Source organism: Natrix helvetica (genome assembly GCF_964273705.1).
Source record: "Natrix helvetica genome assembly, chromosome: 1".
In the NCBI taxonomy this organism is placed as follows: Eukaryota; Metazoa; Chordata; class Lepidosauria; order Squamata; family Natricidae; genus Natrix; species Natrix helvetica.
Window position 1 is genome coordinate 306,243,088 of NC_138548.1, and position 11,377 is coordinate 306,254,464.

The 11,377-nt window shown below is 39.2% G+C and overlaps 1 protein-coding gene across 1 annotated transcript; it reads right to left on the bottom strand.

Moving 5' to 3' along the window:
- Window positions 1-988: 988 nt before the first annotated feature.
- Window positions 989-7,543, bottom strand: LOC309399250 (tripartite motif-containing protein 54-like; the record flags this gene model as incomplete). Its single annotated transcript, XM_081966925.1, has 4 exons — window positions 989-1,615; window positions 4,000-4,170; window positions 5,935-6,093; window positions 7,370-7,543. 4 exons carry the CDS (start codon window positions 7,541-7,543, stop codon window positions 989-991), a joined length of 1,131 nt encoding a protein of 376 aa, XP_081823051.1.
- Window positions 7,544-11,377: the final 3,834 nt, after the last annotated feature.

The window sequence follows — 11,377 nt, forward strand, 5'->3', positions numbered from 1 at the left end:
GAAATATAAGAATACAGAGCCATTTTCCAATGGTTATTTCATGTTTAGAAACAGTTCTGTGGTTCCAGTGCTATAAATTATGGGTAACAAAGGCCATGTGGAACAGTCATTACAGGAGAGCGGCGTTCATATCAACCTGTACATCTTGCAAATAATTAACTTCCCTTTCATCAGCCTTTTAATCTGCTTCACTGAAACGTGTTTTAATTTAAGCAATGCAGATCCTCCCTTGTTCCAAATTGTTAAGAACTAGAATGCTAATGTTGACTAGAGATAAGCAAAGTTGAGGGAAAACTGGCTTATTTGGAATTATGAACTGGCGATCCACAATTATTGCTAAAGGTGATACATGGCATGGGGAGGTTTTAATTGTTCTGTGATGATAATGGAATATTGGACATGAAGTGCACAGTGATCAAAGCAGACTTTCATTTTCTACTTAGCACTGAAGGTATTCAGAGTTAGACCAAATAGAATCTTAGACTCAGTTCAACGTTGTGTAGAGTTGCAAAGTAATTCTTACTTTCCTTAAACTGATCTATGAGGAATCTGGGTAGTAGATCTGTCACCTATATTATATAAACATTGTAATCCAGAGTTGCAGAGAACTAAGATTTTTAGAAATTCAGTCACATATTTAGCAGAGAACTCAAATAACAAAACCTGCAAAAAGCCAATAGTTCCATAACCCTTCTTTAAACCATCAGGAATCCTCTTTATTTGTTGCTATCGTCTGATTTTGCATTTCTTTTTTCCCCCCAGCCTTTCAAAATGACTTTCTAATCTGAAAGTGATAATTAACACCGGCTGGTGTATAGTATATCAAATAGCATACTGTATTGTTGAATTTATAAATATTTTACTTCGGAATTAGCACTGAACAGCCAGTACATTGACATTTTGCTGTTAGTTTTTAACTCATTTGAATGTGGAATATAAATATAGTATTCTTTTCTAAAGCACATTACATCATAACTTTGCTTAATACTCATTCTGCTTCTAGTGAGAGGTCGATTTTACGTGGTGTGTTATTTCCTTCACTGTGGGAAATGTGTTGATTAGGCTCTTGCTTCATTTCACTTGATTTCTGGAAAAAATCGAGTACCTCTTGGCAGAAATATTCATCAGGAAATCCACCAGAGAAAGAAAATGCAGGACATTCCAGCTTGAATGCTTCAGGGCGCTCACTGGAACTTGCAAGAGCTTCATCAGAATTACAGGAGATATAATTATTAATGCTGATGCCTTTGATCAAATCCTTGAAATATTTCCCAATAGAAATATGACAGCCATTTGTATCATGTTGCACACGCTTTCCTTCTGTAAGTTTCTCTATCTTGCTTCTAAATATTTTGTCTTCTTGAAGAAAACACACTGAAGTGGTATGCTGTTCCAAAAAGGCTTTCATTTGATGATAAAGGTGTGTGGGGATTTGGAGATCATTTGCTAAGAGCTGCAGCTTTTCTAGTTTTGTAGAATAATCCTTGCATAACTCTCCTTTCAGCTCAGCCATTCTGCATCTGATACCTTTAATTAGGCTTTTCCCTACAGCTTCAATCATAACCTTGACACCAGTATTGGTATATGCAAGTTCGTTGATCTTTATTTCAACTTCCTGTCAAAGTATAATGCATAAGAGCTTAGAAACAGTCAAAAAAAAAAACTATTTAGAGCAATGTAAATGTTTAAAAGAGAATTCTGAATACTTGTTCAATTTGGACAATCAAAACAATGATTGATAAATACCTTTGGTGACAAAATTACAAAGATATTGCCGCTCTGATATTGTAGATAGTTTGTTCAAATGTTTTCTGCATAAAATCACACATCATGAAACGCACCACATCAGAGGAATTCTAACTTTCAACTAAGGGCTTCATATATTTTGACTATTGGAAGTCACCTCGAACGTGACATAATTGAATGACAATGTGACTGCCATTCTAATATACAAAGCTGACTAATACTGGCAAAATTTTATGATACCGTTATTATGTCCTATTTCAAAGCCCATAATAGTAAGAAATTTTTTTTAAGAAATATTCTTTACCATATGAGCCAAGATAAAAACATATGAAGTTGAACTACTATGACTCTACTGGCAGAAGCAGAGGTGGATATACGCTCATAGTTTTTCCATAACCCCAAACTACAAGTAGTCCTCAACTTACAATAGTTCGTTTAAGTGACTGTTCAAAGTTATAACGGCAGTTTAAAAAATGACTTATGATCATTTTTCACACTTAATGACCATTAGAGCCTCGACATGATCATATGATCAAAATTAAAATGCTTGGTACTACTGTACAACTATATTTATGATGGTTGTAGCGTCCTAGCGTCATGTGATCCCTTTTGAAACCTTCTGACGAGTAAAATTATTGGGGAAGTCAGATTCACTTAATAACCATGATACTAAATTAACAACTACGGTGATTCAATTAACAACCGTGGCAAGAAAATTCATAAAATGGGGTAAAATTTACTTTCAAATGTCCCGCTTAGCAACCAATTTTGGGTTCAGTTGTGATTGTGAGTTGAGGACAATCTGTAAAAAGAGACTTGGCTCATCTGGGCTTTGCTCCCAAAAAAAGTTTCACCCCAGAAAACTTTACACCTCTCTACACTTAAAATATTGTCCTTTTCTTTTATAGCAGACACTGAACTGCGTTCTAATAACTTTAATATTGTCCATTGGTTGATAGATTGAACTTTTCATTTAATTTACACGGCTGCTAACTAAGTGTGCAACTCTTGGAGGCTATCTTCTACTTAAAAACAACAAAAATCACCAGAACAAAAGTTAAAACACATTATACCAAGGCTGTTTATGCTTCTATACTAATAAACTCCCTGAAAATGAGCTCACCTAAGGTGCTGGCTTGCTGCCCAAGAGGGGAAGGGAGAATCAACACGTATAAAATAGCACTGTAGCATAATTATTGGGCTGGAAAAGATCTTGGAGGCCTTCTAGTCCAATCTCTCTCTCACCAGAGTGGAATCCTCAACCATCCCGAGACAAATTGTCACTTTTACGGCTTTTGCTTTTGCTTTTTTTGCTCTAGCAACTTTTTTCCAGGCTCTCTGAATGCTCATCAGTTCTAGTTTCATATGGGATATTTTGAAGTCTATGGCAATGTGATGCAACTAATTTTCTCAAAGGTTGTTTCAATGCCAAAAGTGACATTCAAATGGGTTTAATATAGTAATACAACCAAACATATTTAAGAACTAATATAATGGAATCATACTGATGACAGCTTCAACCTCTAGTTTCTTTTCCTTACTTCTCTCTTAATTGCTGGATGTTTAAATCCAACAGCATTGATTCCGGCGCCTTCTGACACAATGGGGAATCAGCAGGTTTAGATGGAAAGTTAAAGATTTACACTGTGCCACCTCTTTGCCTATCACTGTGACTTGTCTTTTGATTGCTACTTTCAAGATACCTCTCTATGCCTTTTCCCCCAAGTGTGCACACGAATACACACACGCATATATACACAGCCCATAGTATTTGATTCTCCTCCTGGTAGGATGTAATTAGCTAGGTGCTAAGTTTTACCTAACCATATAATTTACTTCCTGTAAATGCATTTTACTCTGGTTCTTATATGTAATCCTTGACTTAATGATGGTTTGGAGTTATAACAGTGCTGAACAAAGTCAGTTATAATCTGTCCTTAGGTTACACTGTTACAGCACCCACCGTGGTCAAGTAATCATGGTTCGGGCACTTGGCAATCAGATCACATGCAGGATGGTTGCAGTGGTCCGCAGTCATGTGATCAAGACTTTCAAAACTGGCTTCATGAAGCAAAGTGTGTGTCGGAAGCCAGATTTGCTTAACAATCATGTGATTCACATAGCAACCAAGGTAGGCATGGTCATAAAATCAAGTCTGGTCATGTGATCTGATTTTTGAAATCATGAAATAAAAGCACTGAAATAAAAATTCTCACGTCACAAAATGAAGGAATCAGGTTTCTTGGACTGTACCTTCCTTGCCTGTTCAGCACATTCAGACTGTTGGAATGCCCAATCTAAACCTTTGATGAAACTCTTTTTCCTCTCTGCATACACTTCACCAATTTTTGCTACAGTATGGGATTCATGGTCTCCAAAGAGCTTGCAAATGGCACATATTGGTTTATCATCAATGAGACATACCTGGATGAAAAGACATTGTTAAGTTATTTCCTGGTGTCATAGCCCTAGAGTACAATACAATATTTGCTGCTGTTGGTGTTTTTTCATCCAGGGCTAGATTAGGGCTACCATCCAGTGGTGGGTTGTTATTTGTTTTACTACCAGTTTGCTTGTGTGCGTGTGATCGCTCGGGCAATCGCACGATACTTCTGTGTATGCACCTAAGCATCTGGGCAGGTGGGTGGAGCCTCCCGCCACCACCAGTACTGGTTCGCCCAATCTGGGCTGAACTGGCAGCAACCCACCTCTGCTACCATCCCTAACTCTAAAACTTCAAATCACTACAAATGATTTCAGGTTTTCAAAATCTCTTTGTTGTTTACAGCATGCCCTCAGGGTGAATGAAAAGCTTATTTTAGTTATGGTACTGTAAGAAATCTGGAGCTTCTAAAGTAGGGTAGAGCCAATCTGAAATGCAATTCCTATCCAGACCTCAGCCACTCTATTCAATAGTGAGACATGTACAGTACCTAATTCAGCAAAATCGGCAGGGCCACAAGTTTGTCACACTTCCTTGCTATAAAGTGAAAGTACTATTTGTCACCGGAAACATAACAAGCAGTTAAAAAAAAAGAGGAATCCCAGCGGATTTTATTCCTCTAGTCATTGCTGACTACAGGGAGCTCAAGGACATTGAGCTAGTGCTGTCCGTAGACATCTCCATGGTCATGTGGTCAGCATGCCATCATGGAGCAGTTACCTTCCCACCAAAGTGGTACCTATTATCTACTCCCATTTGAAAGATTTGGGGGTCATCACATTGTGTGGCCTGGGCTGCCCGCTTTTGGGAGGGAGGAGGAAGGCGGAGAGGAAGGAAGAAAGGAAGGAAGATTTCTAATTCTCTGTGCCAGCTCCCGTCAAGGAACATCAGTGGGGAAGCCAACAGGATGTTGGAAGCTGCTCTGGCTCTCTCTAATTTTTGTCTGCCTATGGCCATTCTATTTCTCTGTTTCATAAGGAAACATCTTTGAAAAGATGATGCAGCAGATCACGGCTTATCGAATATTCTATTAAGATTGGTTAAGATGAGACATTTCTTTAGAAATCGGTAATCACATGAAGCACTTCATGGCATGTGTTGAACATACCCTTTATTCATCCCTTAGAATTTTAATCAGCCTAGATAAAGTATAGGTGTGTGTGTGTGTGTGTGTGTGTGTGTGTGTGTGTGTGTAGCTCAGTGATTAAGAAGCTGAGTTTGTGAGCTGAAAAGATGACAGTCCATGTTTGAGACCTGAGCTCTGCACAATGGGGGGAGAGCCTGTTCTTTTCCCAGCTCCTGCCCACCTAGCAGTTCAAAAGCATGAAAATGTGATTAGAAAAACAGGTACTATTTTGTTAGGAAGGTAACAACGTTCAGTGTTTCACTGCATACTCTGCACTGTGGTGTGATGTTATGCTGGATGTATAACTGCAAAAATACCTTTAGACAAGGTTGGCTCCCTCGGCTAAGAAACAAAGATTAGCATCATCACCCCTACACAACTGGATAGGGGAAACCTTTACCTTTAGATAATTTGTATGGTTATTATTAAATATATTTGTCACCCATCTCTCATCTCAAGATGACTCCGAATGGCTATAAAATTCCATTACATTTGAGTTATGCTTGAAGCAGTTAGGAGGGCAGGTGTGAACTGTAGACTTTAAAATGAACATTCCTCCAAGAAACAACATATGTATGTATGTATAAATTATGTTACTGACAGAAATATTGTTTTATACCAAATTCATGATTTCTCCATGCTCTTCACATATTTGAGACAAACGGTCTTGTTCTCTGGCATGAAAACTTTCAAGCTCATACTTAAATTTTTCAAGAACATTCTCCACTAGGATATTCCTTGGCAAGCCAATGAGTCCTCCTCCTCTCAAGTGCACAATCTGAAACAAAGCCATTGTACAGACTTTTTTTAGTACCTGCTTTATGCTCAAATTCTTTTAGCAAACAAATCTTTAAAACCCAGCTTGTCTTCTGTGGAATGCATGTTTGCGGCCATGCATTCTAAACTCCAGATAGTCTTTGTCTTACAACTGTTCATTCAAAATTACGGCAGTGCTGAACAAAGGGACTTACGACCTTTACTTGAAGTTACAATTTTTGCAGTGCCCCCACAATCATGAACAAAATTCAGGTTCTTGGTCATCTACATCTAGCCACATATATGCTGCAATGCCCCCTCCATCTATTTCTCCTCCAAACCATCCTGTTCTGCAGGGTCCCTGCAGGCCTTGGACCTGCTTCTGTACCGTTTGAGCTTGCTTCCTGCCCTGCTTCTCTTCCCACTGTACTGTATAGGAAGGCCCTAGTTGCTCCCAAAGGTGATCTGCTAAAGCAACTTCAGGAAGAGAACAGGCTGCCCTGCAGTCTCCATATAGGAAGGCCATGTGGTGCTGTCCTAAAAGTGGGCACAATTTTGGGAACGGCTGCAATTCTCAGATCACAAAAATTGTCCCATTTCCAAAATGGTGCCCGATTCCAATGTGGCACCATGTGGCCTTTGAGTAGGAAGACCGTATGGCAGATCGGCTACTTTTTCTCAAAGGTGATCTACAAAAAAAGGTAAGTTTGCCAAGCAAAGATTGGGGAGTGGTTGAGGGGGTGCAATCCATGTAGAAAGGAAACAACTCCAAAGCCTATGGTGACTCAGCAGGGTGGGAAATACCTCAATTAATATAACAGGCACCCTCTATTATGATCATAAGTTGAGGACTACCTGCATGAATAAGTATGGCTCATTAAAAAAGGCATTTTATGATATTTTCCTAAAGATGTGCTCTCCAACTTAAAATTGTAGTGAATTATTGCATCATTTTCACTCCAATAGGGCATTTTGTTCTATCCAGATTTTGCATAATTGGCTTTATCACAATGGAAAGTACTTTTTTTTTTTCATTTCACCATATCAAAGTATAGTTTCATAATGAGGCCTTTCTTCATTTCCACTAGTTAGGACATTGGATTCTAACTGGTTTTTGGTCAATACTTTTCCCATGATTTGTGGCCTCATGTTTCATTTTCCACAGATAGTTTTCTTGGTAATTGGTTGTTCTCTTGGACAAAGCATATTTCTTGGAGTTTATTCATTGAGTAATATCAGAACAAGTTTGTTTGGAAAAGTAACACGATATAGTAATAGCAGTATGAGATACTACTTACTTTTCTGCACATAGGACAACAGAAATGCCCATTGACATGGCTACAATTTTGGAGGATGAGAATCTTTTCCAGGCATTTTTTGCAGAAATTATGTGCGCAAGAGAGGACCAGCACTGGGGGAGTGAACATTTCTAAGCACACTGGACACGACAGCACCTGCACCAAAGCCTCCATAATATTCCTGAAATCAAACAGGTAAGGACCAACTGTAACGTTCTTTTCTAGCTACATTTACAGTTACATTCTAGAATGTCACTCTATGACTCACTTCTCACAGTAACTCCATAGCAACATAAGCCAACAGTGACACCTCAGTTTTTATAGAAGCAACATCTAATGAATTCTTAAAATGTTCATTTTTATATCATGAAAATGTGATTTAAATTTGTATATTAGATAAATTGTATAATAAGAGTTACATAACTAAAGGTTTTACAATGACTTGGAACTAGATTTTTCTTCAGTAAACAGAACCACTGAACTCAATGAGACTTGTATTACTGTAACCATCATTAATTTAACATCCATTGTTCCATTGTAATGATTGCTAATTCTGGAAGATATAACCCATTGTTCTGCCTTACAGGAGAATTTGAAATTTCCTGTTAGAAAGAGCAAATAGTAAGTAGTTCAACTAAGCAGTGGGTTGATGGATTAATCAATTAATTAATGCAGAACTTGCTCCCTCCAGATATTGCTGAACTATAATTGCTCACAATTCCAGAGAGCACGATCAGTGTTGAAGGATGTTAGCTTATATTCAGCATCTGAGTGTGAGTGCCTTTCCCCTTTCAAAATCTGCATATCACATGAATTGTTTAAAGTGGTTTTATCTTACATTTAAAGCTGATGTCTAGCATGCTTCCCAATATGACAATTGCACATCAAAGGAACTGTGTTACTGACATCAGAAAAACTATTTCCTTTAATTGCAGATGAATAGATTTCACTGAGTGGTTACAGTAAGTGCTTGAAGTATTATGTAATTTCTGCCTATCCTTCTGTACTGGAAGAAAGTACAAAAGCAGAGCAATCAAATTGATGAGGCAATAGATGTAGCTATTATGCAAGAATGGACTGCAGTGTCTGAGGCTTCTTTAGTTTGGAACAAGAGAAAGTATTTAAAATTCATTCGCATGAAATGAAAAACCTAAATAAGGATAGTTTTTCCCTGTCATAAATTAAAACTTAAGTAACCATTAAATTAAATGTGAGATTAAGGATTATGTAAAAAGATAATAAAACTGAATTTGCTGCATGGAAATGTGGAGATGGGCAACAATTTGAATGATTTTCAAAGGAGACTACAGAAATGGATAGAGTATTGGCATATCAAGGGCTACTAGATTTGATGGCTACTTACACAATCATAAATGACATGTTTGAGAATTACTAGATTAACAATGAAAAAGGACTATTACCATCTTTCCTGCTTTGGAGTATCCAGAAGACATAGAGTTATTCTTCGAATAGCACAAGATGCCTGAGTAGATGGATAATCAGTCTGATTCATCTCTTATGTATGTAATACAACTCTTACTAATACTACTACAACAGAAGCGAATATGGCTGCTATGGGTCTGATAAAGCCTGTAATATCTGATTGACAAAAATGGCTTTTATCCTCTTTTCACTATTAACATCCAGTTAAGTATTTTTTTTAAAATAGTCAATGGACTTACATTCCACATCCAGAGGTGCAGTTATATATCAGCGCTATTAACAGGAAGGGTTGGAAGGGACCAATTCTTATGCGAACAGAAGCAAGATTTGTGGGAAAGGCAATAATAATAATAATAATATGAAAGTTTATCTTCTAATTTTTCTAGTTGCCTGTAGAGATTCTGCACTCTAGTTGGCAAAAATAATTCCATGTCCCTTTCAGATTTCTAAACTCAATAATTGTATTAACAATTGATACTCATAATAGAAGCCAAGATGTTCTTGAAGGGATACCTACACAGGAAGCTTCCCATTGTATTTTTTTAAATCAAGGATCTTGTTATCAATCCTGCTTCTAACAGGATATTTTATATTAGTGCCGTGCAAAATACTGGCCAAGCATTTTTAGATAGCAAATGATCTTCTATTTTTGGTAAATCAATTTTGTACTGATACTGTATAAGTACCGTGTTTCCCCGAAAATACTACAGAGTCTTATATTTTTTTGACCCACGAAATATGGCCTTGGGCTTATTAAAGGGAAGGGCTTATTATTTTTGGGTTGCCGGGCGGCTGCTCCCTTGCGACTGCGTTCCCGAAGAGCCGGGCACAGCCTCAGGGTCGAATGGTTGTGTTGCACTGTCACAGCAGCAACACAGCAGCCATGAGGTGACCAAGCTCGCAAGCAGCCGCCCGGCAACCCCCCCTTTCCAGCCGGGTACAGCGCCGCTGACCGACCTAGCAGTACCCAGAAGGCACCAAGCAAGGTGAGCCCCCGTTCGCCGCCCTCCGCCTCCCGCGGCTCGGTGCCTTCGGAATGCCCCTAGGTGAGTGAATGGGGCTTTGCATGGCTGGAGAGGGGGGTTGCGCAGTGGCTTTTCTTCTCCCAGCTCGTGCAAAGGGCATCTCCGCTGCTGGCGCCGCTGGCCGCTTGAGGTTTTTTTTCAAAGCACGGAGGACGGATGCCGCTCTGGAAGTACGCTCTATAGTTGTGGGCTGCAGATCGTACAACCATAGAGCATACTCCCAGAGCAGCATCTGTCCACCTTCCAAAGCGAGCAGTGGTTTGCCGAGCCAGGAGGGGCCGGATTGTCCAGAGGCTTTATTTTCGGGGATGGGCTTATATTTTTGCCCATGTGAAAAATGTGGCAAGGCTTTAGTTTCATGACAGGTTGTATTTTCGGGGAAACACGGTAACAAAGAAACACCTTAGATATTTTTATACAATAATACAATAATACAACAATAGCAGAGTTGGAAGGGACCTTGGACGTCTTCTAGTCCAACCCCCTGCCTAGGCAGGAAGCCCTATACCGTTTCAGACAAATAGCTATCCAACATCTTCTTAAAGACTTCCAGTGTTGGGGCGTTCACAACTTCTGGAGGCAAGCTGTTCCACTGATTAATTGTTCTAACTGTCAGGAAATTTCTCCTCAGTTCTAAGTTGCTTCTGCCCTTGATTAGTTTCCACCCATTGCTTCTTGTTCTACCCTCAGGTGCCTTGGAAAATTGTTTGACTCCCTCTTCTTTGTGGCAACCCCTAAGATATTTGAATACTGCTATCATGTCTCCTCTAGTCCTTCTTTCTATTAAACTAGACATACCCAGTTCCTGTAACCGTTCTTCATATGTTTTCATCTCCAGTCCCCTAATCATCTTTGTTGCTCTTCTCTGCACTCTTTCTAGAGCCTCCACATCTTTTCTACATCGTGGTGACCAAAACTGAATGCAGTATTCCAAGTGTGGCCTTACCAAGGCATTATAAAGTGGTATTAACACTTCACGTGATCTTGATTCTATCCCTCTGTTGATGCAGCCTAGAACTGTGTTGGCTTTTTTGGCAGCTGCTGCACACTGCTGGCTCATATTTAAATGGTTGTCCACTAGGACTCCAAGATCCCTTTCACAGTTACTACTGTTGAGCAAGGTACCACCTGTATCTGTGCATTTCGTTTTTGTTGCCTAAATGTAGAACCTTACTCTTTTCACCATTGAATTTCATTTTATTAGATAGTGCCCAATGTTCAAGTTTGTCAAGATCCTTCTGTATCTTTAGCCTATCTTCTGGAGTGTTGGCTATTCCTGCTAGCTTGGTGTCATCTGCAAATTTGATGAGTTCCCCATTTATTCCCTTATCCAAATCATTGATGAAGATGTTGAAGAGTACTGGGCCCAAAACGGAGCCTTGGGGTACTCCACTGCATACCGCCCTCCATGTAGATGCAGTTCCATTGAGGACTACACGTTGTGCGGTTGGTCAGCCAGTTATGAATCCATCTGGTGGTGATGCTGTCTAACCCACATTCTTCTACTTTATCTAGTAGTAGGTTATGGTCTACCTTATCA